The sequence below is a fragment of the Petaurus breviceps genome, unplaced genomic scaffold (genome assembly GCF_028583685.1).
Source record: "Petaurus breviceps papuanus isolate PSGF00001 unplaced genomic scaffold, PetGlider_PUasm1.0 225, whole genome shotgun sequence".
NCBI classification, from domain to species: Eukaryota; Metazoa; Chordata; class Mammalia; order Diprotodontia; family Petauridae; genus Petaurus; species Petaurus breviceps.
In genome coordinates this window covers 7793149-7820002 of record NW_027185889.1, presented here as the reverse complement: position 1 = coordinate 7820002, position 26854 = coordinate 7793149, and the positions used below count along the sequence as shown (strand labels likewise).

The 26854-nt window shown below is 35.9% G+C and overlaps 1 protein-coding gene across 2 annotated transcripts in view; it reads right to left on the bottom strand.

The window, feature by feature from the left end:
* Nucleotides 1-26854, bottom strand: part of TMTC3 (transmembrane O-mannosyltransferase targeting cadherins 3) — an 83706-nt gene that overhangs the window by 8980 nt on the left and 47872 nt on the right. For both annotated transcript variants that reach the window (XM_069095123.1, XM_069095124.1), the window contains 5 exons: nucleotides 24576-24696; nucleotides 15267-15378; nucleotides 10459-10562; nucleotides 4123-4292; nucleotides 1917-2143 (listed from right to left, as the gene is read on the bottom strand). In XM_069095123.1, the coding sequence (XP_068951224.1) occupies nucleotides 1917-2143; nucleotides 4123-4292; nucleotides 10459-10562; nucleotides 15267-15378; nucleotides 24576-24696 (734 nt within the window). The remainder of the gene's footprint in view (nucleotides 1-1916; nucleotides 2144-4122; nucleotides 4293-10458; nucleotides 10563-15266; nucleotides 15379-24575; nucleotides 24697-26854) is intronic.

Here is a 26854-nt window from a genome sequence, read left to right as displayed (position 1 = left end):
GGATATTACTGTATTCATCTTACTGAGGCCTCTTCAGCATTGACTTGTTCTATCTTCTATCATCTTTGCTAATTTGTTTGGTTAGGGGTGAAACTGCAGAGTTGTTTTCATTGCATTTCTCTCATTGGCAATGTGAGGCAATCTTTCATATGGCTGTTAATAGCATGCAATTCAAATTTGGAAAACGTTATCCTCTGACCACTGGGGAATGTCCCATGTTGTTACATATTTATGTTAGTTCCCTATATATCATAGGCCCAGAATGGTGCAGGACTCTTCCCCCAGTAGTCTCAGGCAGGCTCCCACCTGCTCAGTGCCCTCCATGTTCTTCCCTTCCCAAGTAATGTGCCCAGGTCCTTCAAGGTCCCAGTCTGATGGATGGGGATGTTCATGTACATTCTTCTGATAAGTGGGCAATCAATCCTGGTAAGATGGAGGATTGTTACATTTTTTCATTTGTCCCGCTGCAGCCACCTTGTCCTAGGGACAACCGTGTCTTCTCTTCCCTGCTTGTGTTAGCCTTCAGACCTTGGGGCAGTGCCATCTGTACTGCCACAGAATTCTGAGGGTACCTGGGCCTTGCCATCTACCCCCCTGTAGCACATTAAGGATCACCAGGTTTTGCCATTTGACTGGTTATTAACTTCTCCTGTGTTGTCTTCTACAATTAGAATAGGAGATTTTTGAGAACAGGGAGTCTTGCTTTCATTTAGCACAGTACTTAGCACATAAGTACTTAATAAGCAGCTTTCTATTCTTTCCTGGATAGCAAAATCTTACCTAAGAAACTTGAGATGAAGTTGTTTTCCCAAATGATAAGATTCCCTTCTTATCCTACCTGCAATGATTTTGTTCATAAATTTTTTTTTTTACAAATCAAAAGTATCTTTAAAAAAAAATGATGTGATTGATTCTATTCTTTGGTTCAGAACTATCCCCCCAAACCATTATGTATGAAAGGCATTTAATACTGTTCTCTAATTTCTTTATGATATGACTTTTAATCATCATGTCATATATTTATATGGCCTATGATACTGATGTAAAACCTGATTTGTCAAACTGCTTTCTGGTTTTTCTAGCAATTCTCTTCAAATAAGTCCTTTCTCAAGAAATTTAGTGTTAACTTTATCAAACACTACACTATCAAATCTGATACCTCCTGATTCTTCCTAGTCTGAACTAATTATCTACTTTCCTATTTTTAAACAATACCAATTAATTTTGATGATTACTACTCTATAATATAATTTAAGGTCTAGAAATACTACTCCCCTATATTCCTATTTTCCCCCTATTACTTCTCCTGAGATTCTAGCCTTTTCCCCCTCCAAATTAAAAGTGTTTCTGGGTAGATTAATTGCTTACTATTTTATTAATTTTGAGTTATTCTGAATGGAATTTCCCTTCCAAAATAATCATGATTTAAACAGATATGTATTAAACACCTACTGTGCTAGGTCCTGGGTGTATTGCTCAGATAAGATAAAGTATTTTCCCTCATGTACTTTACAGTACATACGGGTGGCAAATTGGGAGCTGGCTGGGAGACAGAAATAGTTAACTAGAATAAACATTAAATGAAAAAAAAAATCACTAGTGACTAGAAAAACCAGTGTGGCAAAATATCAGTACTTCCTAAGAATTTCATTTTAACAAACATATGAGAATTATCTGCATTTACTGTAATATCACATTTAAATGCTTCATTGTTTGAGGATTCTAGAAAATTTCAAGTATTTTAAAAATTCATTCACTCTACTCTTACAATTTTTTTTAAATCATTGATTTGAGATATATGTGAAGTTTGTTAAAAGGCTAAATACTAAATAGATTTTTGAATTATGACAAAAAACAATAAAGTTTTACTTTATTGGGAGGTTTAACTAGAAATACATTTAAATATGGCAACATACCTGATTCTTGCATGAGAAGGGCAGAATTGAATAGTGCCAGTTTATGATTAGGATTCATCTTCAAAGCCCGGTCAAAGTTTCGAAGGGCTTCAGTTGATTCTTTAAGTTCAATATTAACAATTGCCAAGTTGTACCAAAGATCTGCATTGCTTCTGTCAAGATCTAATGCCCTAAGATATGATTCCTTTGCTTTTAGAGGTTTGTTCATTTTTAAAAGTAATTCTCCTCTGTGGAAGAAGGAAATAAACATTTTAGTTGATATATAGTATCACATTTACCCTTGCAACTTAAAATAAGTTTTGCCAAGTTAAATTTTCATAGGTACTCACTCTCCTTTTAATTCTTCCCTCAAAAACAACTTAATCTCAATTAGAGATTATGGCAGTATCTGTATTTCTATATTTGAGATGTATTTTGCTTTGTTAGGGCATAAAGTAATTAAAACCAGAAAAAAAATGCATCTCAGCTTCTTTAAGATGTTAGCTGAATAGAGAGAAGAAAAGAAAGGGAGGAGGGAGGAAGAGAAGGATCTGCTCTGGTATTTTAAGGGAGGGCTTAACTAAGATGTCAAAGTAAATATAATTAAACATGGCAATGATTGCTGAACTAGATATGCCAAGGTTTTATCAAGGAGAAAAAAGACATCAGTGAAGATACCACATAGACAGGTGCCCAAGAATACTATGGAGAAAGATTATATAAGTGAGAATAAAAAGAGGCAGCTCAAACTGAAGCCTTTCTTGATCATCCCATGTTAATGTACACTCTCTCTCCCTCACTCTCAAACTGTCTTGTATGTTTTAATTTTTTTCTTTTCATTTACTCTGTATATACTTACATAAGTACTCATCTCCTCTTTTAGAATGTAAGATTTTTAAAAGTACGATAACTTCATTCTTTGCATTTGTATCCCCAGAGTCTAACAGTACCAGGCGCATAGTAGGTGCTTAATAAAAATGGGCATGATAACAGCACCCACCTCATAGGGTTGTTGTGAGGATCAAATAAGACAATACTTGTAATGTGCTCAGGCAAGTGCCTGGCACACTATAGGCACTTAATAAATGCTTATTCCCTTCCCTCCTAAATGGAATGACTGAATTGGATCATGGTGGAGCTGGGAAGTGATGGGATGAAGGGCTTCCTTGTCTAACCTGTTAAGGACATCTAACGAGGTGCAGAGATTTTGAGGGGTGATGAGAGATGACTTCAATAACAGTGGGGGAGACAAGATCATCTACAGAAGGAAAGTACAAGTGAGTTTGGGGTTTCAGGAGAGAGAAGTAGGTTTCTAACAGCTGCTCTGAAGAGGTGATAGATATGGAATCTATCAGGAATGAATAGGACTGCTACCTATTGGCAGTGGTCTCATTCAGGTTGGTAGCATGAATTTATAATGTACTCTATTTGGATAGCTTTGTGTCCCCCCTCCCCCCCCATCAGTGTTCAGTGATTTGAAGTAAGGGGCGGAGAAGAAAGGTGGTGGGGGTGATCCCAGGTCTGAGGATTGGCAAGCTAAGTCTAGGATAAGGAAGCAAGGTATTCAAAAGTAGGGGACAGTGAGTTGCTAAAATGATTGTGTGTGTGTGTGTGTGTGTGTGAGTAGTGTAAGTGTAAAAACACACACTATAAAATGATCTTAATATAATAGTGTTAAGAGTTTGAAGGTAATGAACCAAATCCAGAATAGGTATGACTGAGAGAAAGAACAAGAAAAGATTTAGATTCACTATAGAGATATGAGGATGAAAATGAAAATTAGGTTCAGACAGAGTGAGATAGTGGGAAAGGTAGAAGGTATAAGGGGAAAACATTCTAAACTCTAATTTGGGATGCCAGAAACACTTCTCTTCCAAAATTTGGCAGTATAGGAACTCTAAGGTTTGATGAACATGAGGGTAGGTACTAAAAGCTTTAATAAGTCTCAAAATTTGCAAGAAAAAAAAAGGAACTTATTAAGTCAATTATTTCCTACATATGTTGCAAAAAGGTTATTGGGGGGAGGTGAGAAGCAGAGAATTAGGAGGCACACACAGTTAATCTGTAATTAAGGAAATACCTATGAGATATATCTTAATACATTTCTGTTTTTTTTCTCAACTGTAGATTACTGGGGAAAAAAATAACCCTTCTAATTCTGCCAAAATGATTTTTAAAGACAAAATAGACAATCTTTTATAACAATAGTATGAAATTAAAGCAGTACCTGCTAATATAGGCCTGTTTGAAATCTGGTCTCATGCTAATTGCCTGACGATACAACTGATCTGCTTCTTCAAGTCGAGATTCATTTGCACGAATCAAGTTAGCAAGATTGATATAAACATTTAAATGATTGGGAGCAATTCGTGCAGCATATTTTTTACCTGGAATGATCTGGTTAAAAGAAAAAATGCTTTTATGATTTATACTACTAAGGCAAAATTCCAAGTCAGAGACAAAGCATTCATATCAGGTGACTAAATTAAAAGCCACATATAGAATATGCACTCAAGATAATTTTAATAATAAGATGACATTACTACAACACAAAATCAATTTAAAAATAGAAAACAACATGATCTATGGAGCTATGATCTTCGTATGGACTTATCCTCCAACAACGTATATTTTGATCCATTCATGCCTGTCTATGTCTCCCCATGAATTTGTCACAGGGTTTGTCTTCCTTGTACCTTCCCTTCCCTCCTTTGAAAACAGAAAGTGAAGAGATGGAGTGTTTGGTTCAATTATAATCTGTCGGAGGCTGTAGTATTCTGTGACTCAAAGTTATATAGCAGAATACTGATATAAGACTGGATTCATTTGAAGAAGTTTGGGATTATTAAAGATGCTCTGAAATTTTCCAAAGGCAATCCAACCTATTTTGTTTAATCCTGGGCCCAATATGTTCATCTGTAATTTTATGGATAGATTTTACAGGTTCTCTATCCAACTGTTGTCATAATCTGGGGAATCTTCATTACCTGCTGGGTTTTTCATGGGTGGCTGGTCAGGGCAAATTCATTTGGATGATTATAGATCAGTGTTCTGTGCCTTTATGCAACATGCAAAAATATCAGCAAGAAACAGTCTAATGGTAATGAAATTTGAACATGAAAATCCCTTTGTGTTGGCAAAGGTAGTAGGTACTTAGCACTTAGTAATTGATCATGCCTCTGTTGGGGAAACAGAAGGTATGAACTCCTGTTTCCTGTTCCTGACATAACAGGAAGGGGTTGGCTGAACTAGGAAGCTAATGCTGTACTAAATACTGTAATAAGAAAAGCCCCAGAGAGGCACAGTCAGAATTTCTTGGGACCAGCATCTGATGGCAGAGCAGCTACAGAAGAGAGAATGAAGAACTGAGCCAAATTCCTGAGAACGTGTGGTGGTAGAGCTTTTTCTGAACAGGAGCCCAGGAGCCTGGAGCCAAGGTGACTGAGGAAGCATGATGACTGGGATGCTGAGACTTTGTGGCTTGGTTGAGCCTTGAATTCCCTGGAGCAGAAATTGTGAAGGATCTGACATGGACCAGACACTGTGGACTTCAGTGTACAGCAGGACCTACCCAGAGAGCTGGACGAGGAACTGGGAGCTGCTGCCACTGAGCCCAGGTGACAGTCTGGTGAATCCAAGTAGAATCTGAGACCATTGAAGGGAATCCAGGGAATCTGAGAACCATTGTAGTTTACTAGTGACCTAGGAGTGGAGGGTTTTGTGTATGATGCTTAGTAATTGACTGATGAATAAGTGACTGATTGAGTTAATCAAGACTTTGCCCCAAAAGTGTAAGACTTTGCTGAATAAGTGACTGATTGAGTTAACTTAACAGTGCCCTATGAGTGGAAGACTTTGACTATTGTACTTTGAGACTATATTGTGATACTGATTGAGTTAACTTAAGACTTTGCCCCATGAGTGGAAGACTTTGACTATTGTACTTTGAGATGATTGTTCTTTGTTCTAAATATTGTGACCACTTTGGTGAAAACTATGTGTCCATTTTAATGATAAGCTGTTGTGAATATAAGCTGTAATATTGTGAATGCTGTACCTTGATTTTATGTGAATGTTTTGCTTTGATTTGTTATGGAATAGTGTTCACTATGCCATGCAATCAGAACCTTAAAAGCGGTTCACAGTAGCATTCTTCTGGAAAGCTTCTGTGCATGGCATTACAAACAGGACTATCTAGCAAGTCTCAACAATTATGAAGAATCCCTCATTAACTTAGATTTCACACAAAATCTCCTCCATAGCAGGCATGCATGTCTCTCTGCTTTTTATGCCTCATGGTTAGAATGTCACTGAGAAAACTATCTTCTTTTTATTTTAAAATAAAATCTTATTATCTTTTGTTTTTATGTTAATTATATTTCCTTATATATCCTTCCTCCTAGCCCCTCAGAGACAGCCATTCCTTATAACAAAGAACAACAACAAAATTCAAGTATGCTGAACAGCACAGAGAGCAGTCTGGCTGAACTGCAGAGTATGGGAAAAAGCACAATCTATAATAAAGCTTGAAAGACAGGTTGAGGACAGGCTGTGATAAAACTGTAAAAGCTAAAGAGAGGTTAAAAATTTTTTTTTTCATTTTTTCTCTAGAGGCAAGAGGAAGCCTGCAAGTTTTATGAATATGAGTATGAAATGAACAAATCTGCACTAAGTAAAATCACTGGCAATAGTATTAAAGATGAAGGCGAGAGAACTTTGATTTGAAGCAGAAAGACTAGTAAGGAAGCCAGTGTTTTTCTCTCTCTCCTTCAGATATGATTTGATTCCTCAATGCCTTTGTAACTGTGATATGATACCTCCAGCAAGGATCTACTCTATATACAATGGTTCAATCCTGCTGCTTTTCTCATTTGTGGTATCATAATTTCTACATTCTCTGTGAGCACATCTGGGAGTCTATGAATCCAAGCATGTTAGTTCTTCTGTCTTTGATGATGCAAAAACTCGGTTCTCTTATTTTCATCCTTATATGCCATTAATATGGACATATAAAATCTTAAATAGGGTCTCTTGCCTAGTACGCTTTATATTCTGCTTTGAAGAAGCAGGCTGTTTCCATGCCAATACTCATTTTGTTTTTGTCCCTTATCCTTGAAAAGATCCCCCGGTTGCCACTTTCATGCCCAACAGTTAATGTTGTGTCCACCATTATAGGCTAGTATAAACTTTCTTCCACTTCACTCTCACCCAATTCTTCTCATTCCTGTTTGCTATAAGGGAAAGCGTAGGAGACTGAGTAGGAATGTTATTGGATGGGAGCAGTTTCAATGACTAGAGTAGAAATGAAATGGAAAATGGTAAAGGAGTAATGAGGTGATGAGGCAAGGGATGTAGACTGTTTTTTCATGAATGATGTCCTATATGTGCTGTCTCCCGCAATTTAGAATGTGAACTTCTTGGGAAGAAAATGTCTTACTTTTTTATTTGTATTTGTTGCACTTAACATCATTATCGTTCTTTATAAGATTTTAATTATTTTATTTTTCGTTGGTGTAGAAAGTTTATTATTTTATTTTTCCCCAATTACATGTAAAAACAATCTTTAACACTGATTTTTAAAATTTTAAGTTCCAAATTCCCTCCCTCCACACCCCCCTCATTGAGAAGGCAAACAATTTTGATATAGATTGTGTATGTATAGTCATGCAAAACATTTCCATATTATTCAGGGTATAAAAGAAAACAACCACCCCCCCCCGCCCTCCAAAACCCCCAAATCCAAAAAGGTATGCTTTGTTCTGTATTCTGACACCATCAGTTCTTTCTCTGGGGTTGGATGGTATTTTTTTATCTTTAAAAGATTTTATAAATTAACTTATTGTTATACTAAACTGGTGATGCCTTTAGCAGACATCTTTCTTTACTTGGCAAGTAGGTATTTCCTGACTAAGAACTTTTACAGTTCTTTTATTCTCCTTTTTATGATAACTGTTATAGTAACATAAATGTATCAGATAAACTGTTATCAATATATCAGATAACCTTCTGTACAAAATGTTTACAGCCTATGTTCTTCCACTAATATCCCATTTTTTGTTACTAAAACTTGTTTGAATAGGCCAGGGTTGACTAATTTTAATTGTTTAAAATTTTCACAATTTTTTCTTTCTTCTAGCTTTCTATTAATTCTGATCCTTTGTCTAATAAACTGGTATTGATTTTGACCTAACAAGTTTATGTGACTGTATAAACAGCTGATTCAGGTACTACAGACACCTACATCAGTAATGAGTAGCTTCCTGTCTTTATGATAGCCTGGAGGATGTTCCTGGCAAGAGTCTACTTTCTAAGCATTAGACCAAGTAAGTCAGTTTTATCTTTTTAGTGATGTTAATTGATGCTTCCTATATCCAGCAACTTATGATTCTTTTTTTTTTTTTTTAAAGCAATCGGGGTTAAGTAACTTGCTCAAGGTTACACTGCCAGGTGTTTCTGGGTGGGTGCTAAGTGTGTGAGCCCGGGATTCGATCTCCAGGTCTTCTCAACACTGGAGCCGGTGCTCTTACTCGCTGTGCTACCTGGCTGCCCCTATGATTCTTTTCTTGATGAGTATTGGTGGGAAGTTTATGAAGTACAAAGTCCCTGGTGTCTTTCATTTCTTATTCCTAATACAGTTTTTGTACTTTTTTTCTTCTGTTGTCACCTTTTCTCACCTTTGCATTAAGAAATCCATTGGGGTGGCTAGGTGGAGCAGTGAATAGAGCACCGGCCCTTAAGTCAGGAGGACCTGAGTTCAAATCTGGCTTCAGACACTTACCACTTACTTAACCCTGTGACCTTGGGCAAGTCGCTTAACCCCAACTGCCCTCCAAAAAACAAAAACAAAAAAAGAGAAATCCATCAAGTATTATAAGGTATTCTGATTTAGTCTGAATTATGAGGTTACTCATGTAGAATTTCTCTTTTGCAACTGATACTAGTGATAATTTTCATGGTGGATTCTCAAAAGCTACACCAGTGCAGCACAAACTCTGGAAGGTTCTACCATTCTGCTTTCAAGGATAGTTTTAGCAAAAGAATGAGTATTCTTTTCAAGGACCAGCCTAGCTAAGTGCAGAGAAGCCCAAGACTGCCCCATTTTCTGTTAGTTTGCCACCAGAGAATTTCTCAACATATCACCATTCTAATGATCAGTCAGTTTTGGCAAAATCTTTGAGAGTTTGGGCTCCACTGGTCTAACTTGAGAACTTAGTTCCTTAGTATATGCTGGAAAGAATAAACAATCAATTTTATGGTAATCACAGATAAGAAGTATATTGTTCTGCCAAGGACTGAGTTCTTTACACAAACGAACATCTTTTGAAATTCATACATAGCCTAATTCCACTATTCAAGCAAGTTCTTTTTTTTAGTTAACTTGTTATAAAAATTATTCATGGATGGGATAAACTGAAATGACTTAATTCTGAATGACAGTAGCAATGACAGACCAATATAATTGGTCTAGAGTAGATGAGTAATAATGACAACTGAATTATTCTGATTAACTGAGAATTCTTATATCCTATCTATATACTGATTACTAGCCTTCAATTTAAACAAAATTGAATAAACTATATATAATATGTTAAGTATATGTAATCTAATCATAGAATTATAGTATATAAAAAGGAACTTAGCATGTAGTCTGTCATTTTACAGAAAAGGAAACTGACTCGGACAAGATTAAACATTGTTAGTGACAATGCCAGAGCACAAATTGACTCCCGGTGTTGCACTTTATTTACTTATTTTTGCTTTTTGGAAGGGGGAAGGCAGGGCAATTGGGGTTAAGTGACTTGCCCGAGGTCACATGGCTAGTAAGTGTTGAGTGTCTGAGGCCGGATTTGAACTCAGGTTCTTCTGATTCCAGGGTCAGTGCTCTATTCACTGTGCCACCTAGCCATCCCCTGTGTCTACTTTATAATGGTGCTGCTTCTAATCATAAAGATGAATATTAATGACAATTTTATGGTAATGTAGATGGAAAAATCTGTACTTGCCCTCTAGAAAGTTGTTTTTCTGAATAAATCTCTTATATAGTAAGACGGTTTATTATTTATCTCTCCTAACAATGAAATGAATTACAGGAAATACATTGTGGATATCTGAGGCCTCATTGTTTGGTTTTTGAACAAATGGGAGTTTAGAAATTAGTGTACATTAAAAAAAACACCTTTTCTTACAGAATTAACAAATATTGGCTTATTAAAATATATACAAAAATATCACTTTAATAAAATTAGTTAGGAAACAAAATTTATTAACAGATTGTAAAAATATTAATAACATGAGTCACATAGTGAGTTACTCATTAAAACATTAATACAGGGTGTCCCAAAAATCTTCATGTAGTTTTATGTTATTAAAGTTTAAAACTACAGTTAGACTTAGGGATACCCTGTACTTTTAAGTCCAAATTGGTTAGAAATGATAGCTTTCTGTGGAATATTTCTATTTTTACTGGGTTGTAGATGCAAGAAAAAGAAAGCTGAAAAATAGACAACTTTTTGTTCTATATTATCATTTAACAAGAGTAAGTTTAAAATGTAATATTACTTACTTGTGGCATCAGTGATTTAGCAATCATGTAAGATTCCTCGGCTTCTTTGGTTCTATTTAAATTTTTATAAGTTCTTCCTACATTCATGTGGGCCCCAATATCATCTAAAATAAAACATTTGATATACTACTTCATATACAAGTATCTCATGAACAGTACTGATTATTTATATATATATGTAGATATACATAGACAGACTAATAAGACAAAACTATATAGACATATATTAATAAACAAAAACATGTATTGCTCTAAGAACTTCACCATGTTATATATAACAGGTAATACAGTTCCTCCTGTAGGGAAAGGGGTGAGGCAATGATGTCTGCACCACTGTTTGCACTCATTTTACTCCAATTTGTATAATGGTTATTTTATCTCTCTTATGAAGCTGTAACCTCCTTGAGGGCAGGGACCATGTATCTTATTTATTTTCATGTTTTCCCCAGGACCTAGTAGCACTTTGGGGGAAAAAGTCTTCCTGTACCAATAGTTAAGATCTGGGATATAGTGAGAGGAACAGCATTTTACCTAGCCTCAAGCTTTCTGTGCATCCTAAAAGAACTCTTCTAGTACATAAAACTAAGCCTTTTTGTGATTCCTTTTTATCCTCTTTTCCCTTCCTCAGTCTGTTATGACCCAAGGTTCTAGTCAGCTTTAACTGAACAAAGGGGGAACAGAAGAATAGGGAGAGTAAGACAGGCATCTATAAAAACTCAAAAAAATTTTTTGAGGTTACTGTAATGTAATGCCAAGGAAAGGCAACTTCCCAGGTTCAAAATACCAGCATAGGTGCTCTCTATTTTATTCAGTAACAAACCCAGAACAGAGAAGATCAAAACATGACATCATTCAAAATACAGCATTTACTAAGTGTGATTAAATAATCTCCAAGGCCTACCCCACCCCAGGACTTTCCAATCATTCAATCAATTACAAAGTCTCTGTTCCAAATACTTCTCCACCCCTAGGCTATACCTTAATTAAGTCCACCACAAAGCCCCTCTTCTCAAATGGAGATTAGTTTCCAAACATAAGTAAAATACATTCATTTGCTCAACCATAGAACACAAAAAGGTCAAAAGTTCCCCACCCCTGGATCACAATTGAATCTACCCCAGAGTTATATCAAGTTTAAACACAGCACTTAATACCCAAATGGAGGTCTTTTCTTCATCTTGACACGAGGCAAGTTCTCAGCAATCTTAGTTCCTGGAGAGACAAGGCTTAGCAAGGCCATAAGATACATTGCCAGTCCCTTCATGAATTTATCCTCTGTCTGTAGAACAGCCCTAGAACCCCTGAACACATTAGCAAAGCCCTCTCCCAGGATTTCTGTAAACATACAACAAGAAAATCCTTCTTCAGGGCTTCTGAACCAACAGAAAGGCTCCCAGACCCCTGCAACAACAGCACTGTCCTTCACCAGTGGACAGTATTCATTCTGTCTGCCGGACAGTCTCCAGACCCCTGCAACAACAGTACTGTCCCTCACCAGTGGACAGTATTCACTCTCAGTACTGTCCCTCACCAGTGGACAGTATTCACTCTCTGTCTGCAGGACAGTCTCAGGCCTTCTTAACCAAATGCCAGGTTCCAGGACTTCTTCAACAGGACAGTCTTTCACCAGTGGACAAATCTGGCAAAATAACATCAAAACAGACAGACAAAGTACCAGCAAAACAGCCATGTCTCCTCAGTCCTTGGCAGCTCAGGGGGCAGGTCTCAAAAGTCCAGGGCAATTCAAAGCGGCCACCAGCAATCCTCTTGGTCTCTCTCTCTCTCCACGAGGTGCTGCTTCCAAAAAAAGAACTTCCGCCTCTCTCTAGTGTCTCTCCAAATCTACGTCACCAGCTCCTCCCAGTCAGGACTTTCTTTTCACATCAAAAAGTCCATCCCACAGGTGGGATTAACAAGCTCTGAGTTTTAATACAATCAATTTGAAAACCAAGCCCAATACAGCGGAATCTCCACATTCCATTACTATCACAGTTACTTCCTCAGTTTTAAGGGTTCTCAGAAATTATCTAGTTCAGAAGGTTCTTCTAGAACATTTATGATAAACATGACCATCTACCCCTGCTTGAACATTAATGGTGACAATGACTTCACTACCTCAAAAGGCAGCTGATTTACTCGAACATTCTTCATATTAAGCCAAAATGTTCAGAATAAACATTCCTTGTTCCATTTACAGTTTTTCACATAATACAGTTTATTACTTCTGCCTTGCAGACTATATATTCTGTTTTCATAATTCTTGTTTCTCTTCGAAACCATTCAGAAACATCCTGCTGTGGTTCTAAACACTCTTGGGAATCCACAAGGTATTCTCCCTTATCAAGTGTTGATTTATTTTGCTTTGTACTGCAATATGTATTCAGATATCTGCTCTCGTTTAGCTGATCTATCAGAAGGCCATATTTCTTTCTGTAATTATTATCTTCCATGTTGATAGTTCATCTGTTTATGCTCAAGGTCTTTTACAGAGTTTTCTTATTCCTGAGGTCTTTGGTGATTTCAGTCTCTTTTCCTCATACTCCCCTACTGCTCACTTTCAGACTCTCCTTCTGACTGCAATGTCCTGGTGGAGTTGGATTTCCATTTCAGCAGTGCCTCATGTGACTTTTGGAAGAGGTACAAGCTGGTTCAGGCATTTGGTCTGACAGGCATACACACTGGTATTCTGGCCCATTTTCTTCTATGTTTGGAGAAAATGTCAAATTTTCCATCTTGTTGGTTGCATAACCTGGAACTTTTCATACAATTCAAACTCATTTCCTTCTATTCTTCTCTGGACCCAATTTCAGTTTGACAATGTCCAAATAATTAAATGGAGCATCTTGGTCTGAGTATAAAACTCGCAAAGTGCTTTAACCAGCATACAGAAGAGAGAGATACTCACGGCTCTTATCTTAGAAACATTTCTACTAATGCAGGCTAAAGTCATATTAACATTCTTTTTGTCGGTTACATCACAAAATTGGTTCACAATAAACCTAGCAATTAATTTAATTTAAAAATACAAAGAATCCTTTGTATTTTTAATATGAACTCATATGACATGTTAACAGTATCATATCCATAGCATTCTTCTCATCTGTCTAGAATATCATCAAAAAATGAAATAGCCTGGCTTGTCTGACTTATTATTAATGAATGGATATTGACTCCTAATGATCACTACTTCCTTTTCAAGTGGCTCATAACATATTTATTTATTCATCTGTTCTATTATTTTTTCCATGAATTTACATTGATTACCAGTGTATCATATACGGAACCATATTCTTTTCTTTTTTTTTTTAATCTTTTTGGAGGGGGAAAGGCAGGGCAGTTGGGGTTAAGTGACTTGCCCAAGGTCACACGGCTAGTAAGTGTTAAGTGCCTGAGGCTGCATTTGAATTCAGGTCCTCCTGACTCCAGGGCCCCGCTCTAATCACTGAGCCAGCTAGCTGTCCCTTCTTTGCTTTTCATGAAAATCAGGTGAACATTTACCTTTTCTAATCTGCTCTTCCCTCTCCAGGTTTCTGTCAAGACCAGCAATTTAGCAAAAATGCCAAAATCATTAAAATTATATATCATAAAAATAATCTCTTAACACTGTACCATCTGTCTTAAGACATTAGGCTTATTCCTTCCTTTTTTACTTTCCTGCTCCAAACAAATCTTTTTTGTTTTCTTTAGCGTTATTCTGGAAACCTCTATTCAAACATGGATTTTTAGCTTGTAAAATTGTTACAAGTCTGTGCTCATCCCTTTGAACTCTTTCTTGGTTATGTGCTTCTAGTTCTAATTTTTATATGTTTCTTCTAAAATCTGAGCTTTCTGGAGAGCTCCCTATCAAGCAACATCATAGAATGTTGCAACCAGGAGGGATTTAACTTTAATTTTAAAATTTTTTATTGATTTGTCTTTCATCATGTTCATTTACTAACCTACTGTATCTTACCTAGAGAGTTGCCCTTATAATGAGAATTAAAAAAGAAAATAAAAAACAGTGAAATGAAACCAACCTCCTATCTCTTCTTCAGAGACATGCCATTATGTAACATTAATTTTCATTTTGGTGATTCTTCTATTTACACTGTTGGAGTCACTGTGAATACTGTTTTCCTAGTCCTGCTTATTTCACTTTGAATCAGATCATATTAATCTAGCAGGAGTTTTAAAGATCAATTTGCCTGAAAGGCAGGGTGCTATCAAGCTAGTCCAGGAATCAGAAAGATTTAGGTTCAAATTTCTCTCTTACATATATAGTTCACATACTGGATATGTGAACTAGAGGAAGTTAATTAATCTCTTAGGGCCCCAAACAATTTTTATAACCATAAAATGCAAAGCAGCCAATCTGCATTAGAAGGGAATTTCTTCACTAGGAACTATACCAAGGAAATCATAGGCCCACTGAAAAGGGAAAAAAAAAAAGCAAAAGATTATCTAGTTTAACTCTACCATTGAAAAGATGAGAAAACTGAATCACAAAGGGATTTAAGGGACTTGCCCAAGATCTCACAGATGGTAAGCAACAGTGGTAAGATGAGTCTTACCTTTCATGTCCTTAAGGTAAAGCTATTTTCATTCCATAACACATTGCTACTACTGGCTGACCACAGCACTGGACAGTCCAGGATTACAATTAAGACTACAATAAAGCACTGGATGGAGTAGGATCTTTCCTGAAGGAAAGCTCAGATATGACTTAAAACAAAGCTCTTATTCTTCCTTCAAATATCATCAAACTAAAAAAAAAAATAAACTATTAAAAATCACTTAAGAGTTATATTGACTTAATATATACTACTTACCTGGTTGAACATGTGTTGCCTGTAGGAAGTATTTTAAGGCTCTCTCAAAATTCTTTTCATTTTCCAAAGCATGACCCACATTATTCCACAGTTTAGCATTATTTTTATTTACCTTAAATATACAAAGCACATGAAAATATGACATAAATATAAGATGTTGTAATATTAGTGGGATGTAAGATCTTCTCTGCTCATTAATAGGCCTCACATGGAGCCCATTAAGGGAAGCTTGCTAAGGGGAGGCCGGCTCTATGAAGGCTTTCACACCTTTTGCTAATTTCTAATTAGGTACTGAGTCACCAGGGCTGTGTTGCCTTCTGGCTTTGAGAAGTGTGTATACTGAGTTGGTATTTTGCTTGGTGGGGGTGCTCGCTTATGAGAAGGATCTTGTGATTCCCTGGTCCAGATTCTGAGTGGCTGTATGTTCAGAGCTCCCCTGATTGCTCAGATGTAAAGGTTCTCTCTATCAAGGGATGTATGGAAAGTGTATAGTTGATTCAAGCAGTCAGAACTCTGTTGGTCTTTACTTCTCTGATTATATTTTCTCTGTAGTTCAGGGTGTTGACTTTTTCCCTGAACTAGTGAATGTAATTAAAAAAGATTGTTGACCCCTTAAACAGCTATCATTTCTGGTAAAACAGATCTAAGAACTTGTGCTAGCAGCCATTCTGGGTATGCCAGTGTGGTCGCCTCTACAGATGTCCAGTATAAATAGCTATTTTTAATTTTAACTTATTCCTACTATTATAACTAACTTATATTTATATAGCATTTTAAGGTTTACATAGTGCTACCCTCAAAATAATACTGATATTTGTAGGTAGTATAAATATTACTATTTCCATTTTACAAATGAGGAAATAGAGGCTCTGAGGAGTTAAGTGATCTGCTATGGTTACATAATTATTAAGTAATGAAAGATGATATTTGAATATCAACTCCACTGTTCTTTCAACTACTCTATGAGGTACAATATACTTTAAGGCATTAAATATTCTGAGTAGAAAACATATTAGAATGCAAAAGTTGCACTGTTTTTTAAAATATAGGAATGTTTAGAATACATGAGATCACTTTTTAATATGTAGACTATGAAATGCTGCAGTATCAACCATGAAAACTGGGTTAGTGGAACTTTGTGGCTGGGAATTAACTACTTTCTCTCCTACCAGGGGATTCAGCTATATGAAAATAGTAATTATAGTTAATTCCCATTTTACATTTGTGACGGTGTATCCCTAACAGCACTGTGTTCTTAACATTAAAGAAAAACACACTTTTAGGAGCTTTATGACCTAACATAGAATCATGAATAACAAACAGTAACCACATCGATATCCACAAATATCACTAGAACCAGAAGACTGACTCTAGTTGGATGTATTCTCTACAGAAAACTTATACAAAGACATAGACAAGAATTTTATAGAATGACAGAGAATAGATGTATTGTGACCTGTACTAGTAAGAGGACTTGTACCCTTACGTACATGAAGCCTTTCTAATTTAAAATTAGCTGAATTCAGAGGGACAATAAACATGAGCAATAAGTCTTTATTAGGTAGGAAGAAAATTTCCATTTTAACAATCTTCCCTATTCAAACAAACCACAAAATACTTAACAGATGAGTATCTAAGTCTTTAAACTGATCATCCTTACAACATTACCATTACTGTGTACAATGTTCTCCTGGTTCTGCTCACTTCACTTTATGTGAGTTCATATTAGTCCTCCCAAGTTTTTCTGAAATCATCCCCCTTGTCTTTTCTTATAGCACAGTAATATTCCATCACAATCATGCACCACAACTTGTTCAGCCATTCCTCAATCAATAAGTTTCCCCCTGATTTCCAATTCTTTGCCACCACAAAAGATAAATAAACAAAGCTGTTATATTATTTTTGGGGGGATACAAATATAGTAGTGGTATTGCTGGATCTAATGATATATACAGTTTTATAGCAGCAAATCCAAACTGTTTTCCAGAATGGTTGGAGTAATTTACAACTCCACCAACAGTACATTAGTGTCCCCCTTTTTCCACATCTTCTCCAGCATTTGCCATTTCCCTTTTCTGTCATGTTAGCCAAATTGACAATCTGAAGTGGTATCTCAGAGTTGTTTTAATTGGAATTTCTCTAGTCAATAGTAATTTGGAACATTCTTTTAATAACTTTTATTTCTTCTTCTGAAAACTACCTGGTCATATTCTCTGACCATTTATCAACCGGGGAACATCTCTTATTTTTATAAATTTGGATCCGTTCCCTAGATATCTGAGAAATGAGCCTTTATGAAATTTGTAATTCTGCCAGCTTCCCATCTTCCTTCTAATTTTGATGGCATTAGTTTTGTTTGTGCAAAAATTCTTACATTTTAGGTAATCAAAAACAGGTATTTTACTTCTGATGGCGTTCTCTATATCTTCTCTGGTCATAAACTCTTCCCTTATCTGACAGGTATTTTTTTTTTTTGCTCCCCTAATTTGTTATCATCCTTTTTTAGCCAAATTCCTTAACCATTTTGACCTCTTGGCAACTAGAGTAAGATACTGATCTATACCTAGTTTCTGCCAAACTCCTTTCTAGTTTTTCCAGCAATTTTTGTCAAATAATGAGTTCTTACTCCCAAAGCTTGGATCTTTAGGTTTATCAAAAACTAGATTACTATATTCACAACTATATATTGTTTACCTAGTCTATTTTACTGATTCACCACTCTCTTTCTTAGCCAGTACCAGACTGCTTGATGATTACCACTTTGTAATATAGTTTGAAATCTAGAACTGCTAGGCTACCTTCCTTCACATTTTTCATCAATTCCCTTGATATTCCTGACCTTTTGTTCTTTCAGATATATTATTTTTTTATAACTGCATAAAATAATTCTTTAGTAGTTTATTGGTATGGCACTGAATAAGTAAGTTAAATTAAGTAGAATTATTACTTTTATTGTATTGGCTCTGCCTACCTATAAGCAATTAATATTTCTCCAGTTGTTTTTGTGTGAAAAGTGTCCTGTAACTGTATTCATTTACTCCCCGGGTTTTTCTTGGCAGGTAAGACTACCATGTATTTTAAATTGTTTGCAGTTATTTCAAATGGAATTTCTCTTTCTATCCCTTCCTGCTGAGTTTTGTTGGCAGTATACAGAAGTGCTAATGATTTATGTGGGTTTATTTTATATCCTGCAGCTTTGGCAAAGTTGTCAGTTATTTCAATTAGTCTTTTAGCTGATTCTCTAGGGTTCTGTAAGTATATTATCATATCTGCAATGAGTGACATTTTTGCTTCCTCACTGCCTACTTTTATCCCTTTATCTTTTTCTTATCTTATTGCCATAGCTACCATTTCTAGCATAGTACTGAAGAAGAGCAGTGACAATGGACAATCTTGCTTCACTCTTTTTTTTTTTTTTTTTGCTTTTTGGAAAGCAATTGGGTTTAAGCAACTTGCCCAAGGTCACACGGCTAGATTTTGTTTGTTTGTTTGTTTGTTTGGGTGTGTGTGTGTGTGTGTGTGTTAAGTATCTGAGGCCAGATCCGAACTCAGGTCCTCCTGACTCCAGGGCCAGCACTCTACTCACTGTGCCACCTAGCCGCGTCCCCTTTTTGCTTCACTCTTGATCTAACTGGGTTTCAAGTTTATTCCCATTACAGATAATGTTTGCTATTGGTTTTAGGTTCATACTGTTCATTCCAATTAAGGCTCCATTGATTCCTATGCTTTAAGTGTGTTTTTTAAATAAATATGAATGAGTGTTGTAATTTGTCAAAATCATTTTCTGTATCTTTTGAGATACAAATGATTTTTGTAGTTTTTGTTACTGATATGGTAATACATAGTGACAGTTTCCCCAATACTGAGCCAGTCCTACATGTTTGGTAGAAAAGTGTAATAGCTCCCCAGTGGCAGTCTTTCTCAACTTAATCCATTCTAGATTTTGCCACCGATTACTCTTCTTAAATGTAGCTCTGATTACATCACCTTTTTTCAGTAATTTTTTATGGGTTCTTATTGCTTAGTAATAGGGAAGAAGCATGATGTAATAACAAGAGCAATGGATTTTGGATGAGAAACCTTGAGTTTGAGTCTTGGCTCTGCCATTTAGATGTGTGATGCTGGACAAGTCACTTAATTGCCTCATTTATAATAGCATTCATACTACTTAATGACTCACAGCAGTTGTGAAGAAAACACTTTATACAGCGCAAAAAAAATGAGTGACTGTCACTAAGCCCCAAATTCCTTACTTAGCTTGTTTCAAGGTCTTTCCCATCATCTAGGTCCGACCTACCTTTCCAGCTTAACCTCACATAACTCTCTTGACCTTACAACATTGTAGCCATTCCCTGAACACCTTATACTTTTCTGCCTCTTCAATCTTTTTAACATGCCATTCCTTTCACTTGAAAAGTCCTACCCCCATCTCCACCTGCTCAAATCCTACTGATCCTTCAAAGGATATGGAAAATACTTTGTCATTCCCTGATCCCCGTCCCTTTCCAATTGAGGTGTCCTTTTCCTCTTTTTGAAGGTCTATAGTACTCTGTGGAAGCCATCTCCAGTTGTCCTGATCTATATTTTGCCACTGGACCCAGATGGCTCAGGAGGAGAAAGTGAGGCTGCTGACTTTGCAACAGCCCTGCCTCACTTAAATCCAATTTACTTGCAGGTCTTAACATCACTTCCTGATGCCATGGTCCTTTTTGAGAATGAAGGACAAACAACTGTAGTACTTTATTTTGTCTTATTTTATACATATTTGTATATATATTATGTTTCCTACTTCCTTGTTCTGTAAATGTAGAATGAATGAAAAGAATATCCAAAGCAGCATTCCCCAGGCCACAAAAAAAGTCTTCATCACCAATTCATCTGTTTTATGTCATGTCTCTGGTTCAATAAAATCATAGAATCTTGAAGTTGGAAGGGATCTCATAGGTCTAATCCACTTACTTAAACAGGATAGGTCAAGGTTAATCTTTTTTAATAATCACTTTTTAATAATCACATCCCTAAGTGCTTATAAACCACAAAAATTCCCCAATCCTCCTGCTCTCTTTTCCTTTTTAAGAGAAGATATAAGATGTATACAAATAATTACAAAAAGAGAAAGATGAATTAAGCAGGAACCAAGAAATACATAGTGCTGGTGAGTTTCATATGGGATTATCCAAAATCCTCTTACTCTGGAAACTCCAGAACACAGAAAAAATTTTTTAATATGAAAAGACCTGATAAGACTAATCAATACTTTGCTTGAATGTCTTACTAAACTGTAATATAAATGAAAAGCACAGTATTTGTGTTTAAATCTTTTATTTCTAACTGCTAAATGAATGTTTCCCATTGAAAGGAATTCCAGATATCATTAACTGGGGATAATGGAAGGGGGGAGCCCTGAAATCATTCTATGGTTATTTATAAAGTATACCTACTTGAGATAGTCCTGGTTCATGACTTCCTTCAATCAGAGAATGCCTGGATTCCTTATGAATAGCTAGTCTGAATCTGGCCCCCCGACAAGCATAAGAGGTTCATTGTAGAGACCCGATATGGGTAGAGGACCCTTTGTTAATGGCTTCCTCCTCCACAATGGACTACTAAAATAGCCTCGGAACCTTTGCTATCTCCTTCTGATTCCAATATACCTTCCACCCAGAAGAGAAAATAATCCCCCTAATATAGAGGTCTGATTATGTCATGTTGAAAATCTGCAAAGCACTCTATGGTTTAAGCTCTCAATTTGGAGTACAGGGCTTTCCACAATGTCGCTAACCTACCTTCCCAGAGGTATTTCAAAGTGCTACCTGTTATGTCTCACTTTTCTAGCCAATCTAAATTAAACACAGTCTTCCAATTTTGTCTAATCTCATATATGAGCATTTTTTTCGTGCCTCTGTAAAAATCCCTGTCTTTCATCAAGGCTGAGATGAGGAACTACCTCCACTAATGAAGTCTTGCACAATTAAACTTCTACCTGTTAGCTGAAAGCAAGCTTGCCCATATCGCATTCTTTTCATTACTGTTGAGCTGGACATATACAACTTCTTGTGATCCCATTTGGGGTTTTCTTGGCAAAGATATGGAGTGGCTTGCCATCTTCTTCTCCAGATAATTTTACATATGAGGAACTGAGGGAAATGGGGGTAAGTGACTTGCCTAGGGTCACACAGCTAGTGTATGAGGTTGATTTGAACTCATGAAGAGGAGTCTTCCTGACTTTAGGTTTAGTACTCTATCCACTGTGCTACTGACCTGTCCCATATCTACTTTGCAGCAAATTATTTCCCCATTCAGACTGTAAGATCCTTGAGGATAAAGATGATATATTTTATCCTTCACATTACAGGTTTATCACTTATGTTTCCTGAACTGAATTCTGGGTCAGGGAGCCTGCCATGCCCTAACAAAGGACTCATGACTATCAATCTTGGCCTTCATTCTCTTCCTAGATCCCCTCTTCTTATTCTTGACACAGTTTACATTCTTTTCCTATCTCCTTTAATGTCTTCCTAATCAATCACCCTCTATCTCCTTTTCATTTAGCAGTTAGAAATAAAGATTTAAACACAAATGCTGTGCTTTTCAAATGTAATATATAAATATATTACAGTGTAGTAAGACATTTAAGCAAAGTATTAATGAGTCTCATGAAGTCCTTTCATCAACCATTAAGATCCTCAGATTCATATTTTATGATTTTTAAACATTTTGATGTTTTTTTAGTTAATATTTAACAATGTCTTGTGTACCAGGAAAAGACATCTAATCCCTAAATCCACAGGTATGGTCAGTTTGGTTCACCCAATAGTAAAGACCTAAAGCTCATGTTCAGAATAACATGACAGCCTAGGGAAAGCAGAAGGGTAAGATGGGATAAGGTACTGGCCAGGATAATAAAGGCTATTGTCCTCATAATACAGGTGGTGCAGAGTCTTATTTACAACAATTATAGATGACATTTATATAGTGCTTTAGGGTTTAGAAAGTATTTTACACATAGTTCCTAATTTGAACCTGGAAAGAGTCAGAGAGGTGATATGCACAAAATCACACTAGTAGGAGAAATGATTCCAAGTCTTACTTCATTAAATGCTGAAATATTCATAAAACCTATCTTACACAATTCATTTCAGAGGACTCCTCAGACAAGGGATGTGAGAGGCAAAAAGGTAAAACATTTTCTAGTGAGACAGTTACCCAGGCCTGAAACGCAAGGAAGCTGCTTTGGGGGTCTGAGAAGGAAGGGTTTTCTTCTTGAAGAAACACTAATAGTGCTACAGCAGAATGATAGGAGGAGGACAGATTTTCCAAGTACAGACCACTGGGTTGTAGGAAAAGGGATGAGTTTATTGAGCCTGGAGGACTGGAAGTCCTTCCTTAGAGTGAGGTTCTCATATGCTATACTGAAAACTAGGGAAGCAGACTCTTAAAGACAGCAATGTCCTCTATTTTGATGACTTTGAACCACAACTGAGTTAAAATCAAGATCTGGAATGAAAAGAATTTTAGTTCGGAGAGTAGTGGATATTTTTAGCCCACAAAGCATAAGGATTAAATTACAGGAAACTTTTGTAAAATGAACTGTTAAGCTTTTAAAAATGTTACTCCTCTCCCTTTGTTTCCGTGTAGGGCTTTACAGCTATTATATAAATTATCATTTAAATATCCAAGATGAGATGTGGTTATTATTAATGGACAGGGCAAAGGAAACCTTGTAGTATCCTCTCCTAGGATAGGGTTTTGGGAACAGGAGAACTAATGACAGTTTGAAAACATGGGGGCACCCCAGTAACCAAAGACAGAGACTCAATAGGTAAAAATAGAGGGGTTTATAGTATATAAGTATGGTATTGTCCTACATAAGAACAATTCCTATTGTACTTATTTCCTCAGGGTTCTCCTATACCCCCTGGCAATTTCAATTCTCAGTAGGCATTTATCTTGTATTTTTAATAAGGTGATAACTACTCAAGTTTAACTTTCAAGTACTTCCTAACCATACATTGTATCTTAACTCAAAATGCATGATGAATTCTACTCCCCCATGGTGAGGAATGAATAATGCTGTGATCATTACAATTATACAGCCATACCAATTTCTGCTCACTACTCAGAATCAAGTCCAAATTATTTTACTTCTTTAAAGATTCTAGAAATATCTACTGTAGGAGAGAACCATCTCATTTCAAAAACTTCACCTTACATCAAGAGGCAACATGACATAGTGGATAAAAAGCTAGTCTCAGAGTTTTATCAGAGTTTGGAAGACCGTGGGTTCAGGCCTTGCTTCTGACACATACCACCTGTGAGACCACAGGCCAATTGATTATCCTCTCACTGCGTCCAAGCAACTCACAAGACTTTTAAGTTACAGGTGAGTTGCTAAGTCTACATTGGTAGAGGAAGCGTCCCCTCTGGGCAATTCCTATGATAAGATAATAGATCTGGATAAAAAAGAACAAAACAAAAAAACTACTAGATACATATCTTCCTGATAAAAAGACAGGATTATTCCAAGGAACAGATTGTACAATAGATATGAAAAACACATAAAGTATAAAATACAAGATAGATGTAATGTACTATTATTGTTAAGTAACATCTCCATTTATGTTGTATTAATTTGAAAAGTCCCTAATTATTACTATTGGGCCTAATTCCTCACTTTTTACTTACCATCTCAAGCTAGTCTCATCATCTCTTTAAGTGATCTATATATTATCAAAATGTTAAGTTTCCACAGAATCTGCTTTCTAGGATAAAATTTATAACTTATTTTTATGTGGCTACCTTCTGTGTGGCCCTATCCTACTAGATGTATTTGTAGCACACAAACAAAGTACTTCAGTATTTATTTTCCAACCACCAAGCATCTAACAAACTAGTTGTATCAAAACTATCACCAACTCAAAAGATTTTCAGTTTGTATTCTAATTTTCTATTATTATTCAAACTAATATTTCAATTTTATATTCTAACACAAACTGGCAAAGGTTTTTTATCTTGAGAAAATAATATATTAAATATAAATTCTAACTACATACTCATGGATAATAAGAAATTCTCTTGCTTTAACACCAGAATAAAAATTTTTGTTTAATATGAGAAAGAATTAACATATGCTCTGAATATGTACTTTCGAATTAATACCTACTGCATATCACAAATTCCCTAGGGAGTTTCCAAGTTTCTCCTATTACTAAGTCAAAAGTAAAAACAAAACAAAAACAGGTTGGTTGGGCTTTACAAAGGTGGTTTTGATATATGCTTTCCAATCATATTGAAAAATACTTTACCTACCTTTAAGGCAGACATAAACAAAGTATATTCAGATTCCCAATCCCAGTTTCTGTGAAGTGTTTTTAAGGCATGAGTGATCACCACTATAGACAGACACACCCAGGAAAGTTTTTTTAGCACACTGTTTAAGGAAAAAAGTAAAATAGAAATTATATAGAGTCTCAGAAGTGACTTCAGAAGCAATCAGGTCCAACTTATACTTGATAAGAAACCTCTCTATTATAAATCATTACCAACTTTTTGTTTTATGGAATGGAAGAATATTTTTACATTTACAAATATCAAGTCCAAATCTGTTATACAGCAAAGGTGTTACACCTTTACAATGGCCCAAAATTGTCTAAAGTGAAATATCCTGAAATTAACTTTCAAATCTATCTTTTTAGTATAAGTACATTTAAGACATATTAAAATTTTCCCCTCTTTAAAGCCTTTTAACCTATCAAAAATACAAGATGGCTAAAAGTAGTTTTTAAAGTGAACTGGCCTTTTAATATATAAAATGAAGATAACAATGCCTACCTTTTTGATGGTAGGGGTGGGAATAATAAACATAAATGTTCTTTGTAAACTAAGATGCAGTATAAAATATGCATATTATTATAATGCTCACTTCATAAAACACAATGACAACTTAAAGGTGAATATACTGATATAAAATAAAGTGGAGAATACTGGAAAAATACAGTTTGGGGTTTAGGATCCTCCTACTAGACCTTAAGGTCCTTGTAACTACCTAACAAAGTATTTCGAAATTCTGAAGAGAGTAGGCACTGCACAAATGCTTATATTGCATCAAGAAATAAGAGGTCAAAGGTTTGTAGATTACATAGATACCTCATGCTTCCATATCACAAATATTTTATTCAACCTGAGTCAGAAGACAATGGATGTGGTGAACATAGAATGACATTAAAAAGAAACTTGTGTTTTAACAGATAGTAAACAATTAATTATTGATGTAGCAATTGGTCACTCAACAAGCATTTAAGTGCTTACTATGTGCCAAGCAGGGCAGCCAGGTGGTGTAGTTGAGTGCTGGGCTTGGAGTCAGGAAGATTCATCTTCCTGAATTCAAATCTGGCCTCAAACTCTTCCTAGCTGTGTGACCCTGGGTAAGTCACTTAACCCTGTTTGCTTTGGTTTCATCTGTCAAATGAGCTGGAGAAGGAAATGGCAAACCAATTTCAGTATCTTTGCAAAAGAAAACTGCAAATGAGGTCAAAAAGAGTTGGACATGACTGAAATGACTGAACATGTGCCAACACTATGCCAAGTGCTGGAAATATAAGGAAAATCCTTGCACTCTAATGGGGAAAACAACACGTAAACAACTATGATATATAAAGACTAGGGAGGAAAGAAGGGGATTTCTATGAAAATACTGTGAAAGTAGAACTGACAAGGCTTGCCAAAAGATTGGACATATAGAGTTAATGTAAGGAGAGGAATCAAAGATGAGAGCCTGGGTGAATACAAGTAATAAGGAAAAGTGTTATATTTGACTCAAGACCAAGTTAGATAAATAACTGGGATTATAGCACTTCCAACCCAGCCTCCTCAAACAAGCTGCTGATATTAATTAAAATGAAAATAGATAAAGGTAGGGATTTTAACTAACAACATTTCCTAGAGGAGGCTCTTGCTTAAGCAAAAATAGTCACTCCAACTACTACTTAGAAAGGAGCCAGAAACTAGGCAACAGAGCAATATTTTCTTGGCAAGCAGAGACATGCGGTTTAGGGTGACTGGTTGAGACAGCAAATTCATTTGCAAACATCCCAAATAAAAAGGCCAACACAACAATTAGGATTAAAAAAAAAAAAGGGTGGCATTGTCCTGTAACAATGGTGTCAAAAATACTAAAGTTTAAAATGAGCCAAGGCTGGTAATAAAAACTAATAATAAAGAAGTTTTTTTTAAGGCTGTTGCAGAAAAGAAAACCAAAGATCTAGAGACATTTCTTAGGGTAAATGTGACTACAGTAAATGAAGGAAGTCAAAACTGCTCAATTTTCATATTTCAAATTTTGTATTTCACTTTTCGCTTTTAAGAACTAGCAAGGATAGAATAAAAAAAAGGGAGACTACTATTTTATGACTTCAAGCAAATCATCTCACAATCTGTAAAATGAGGAGTTTGGATTGGATTTCTAAACTCTGACATTCTATGATTTTGGGCAATTGGCACTGAAAACCAAGATTAGTGAGAAATATAGCAGAGTATGTAGTTCTCCTCCATAAGTACAATTCATAAGATCCAGAAAAACTATATCGAAG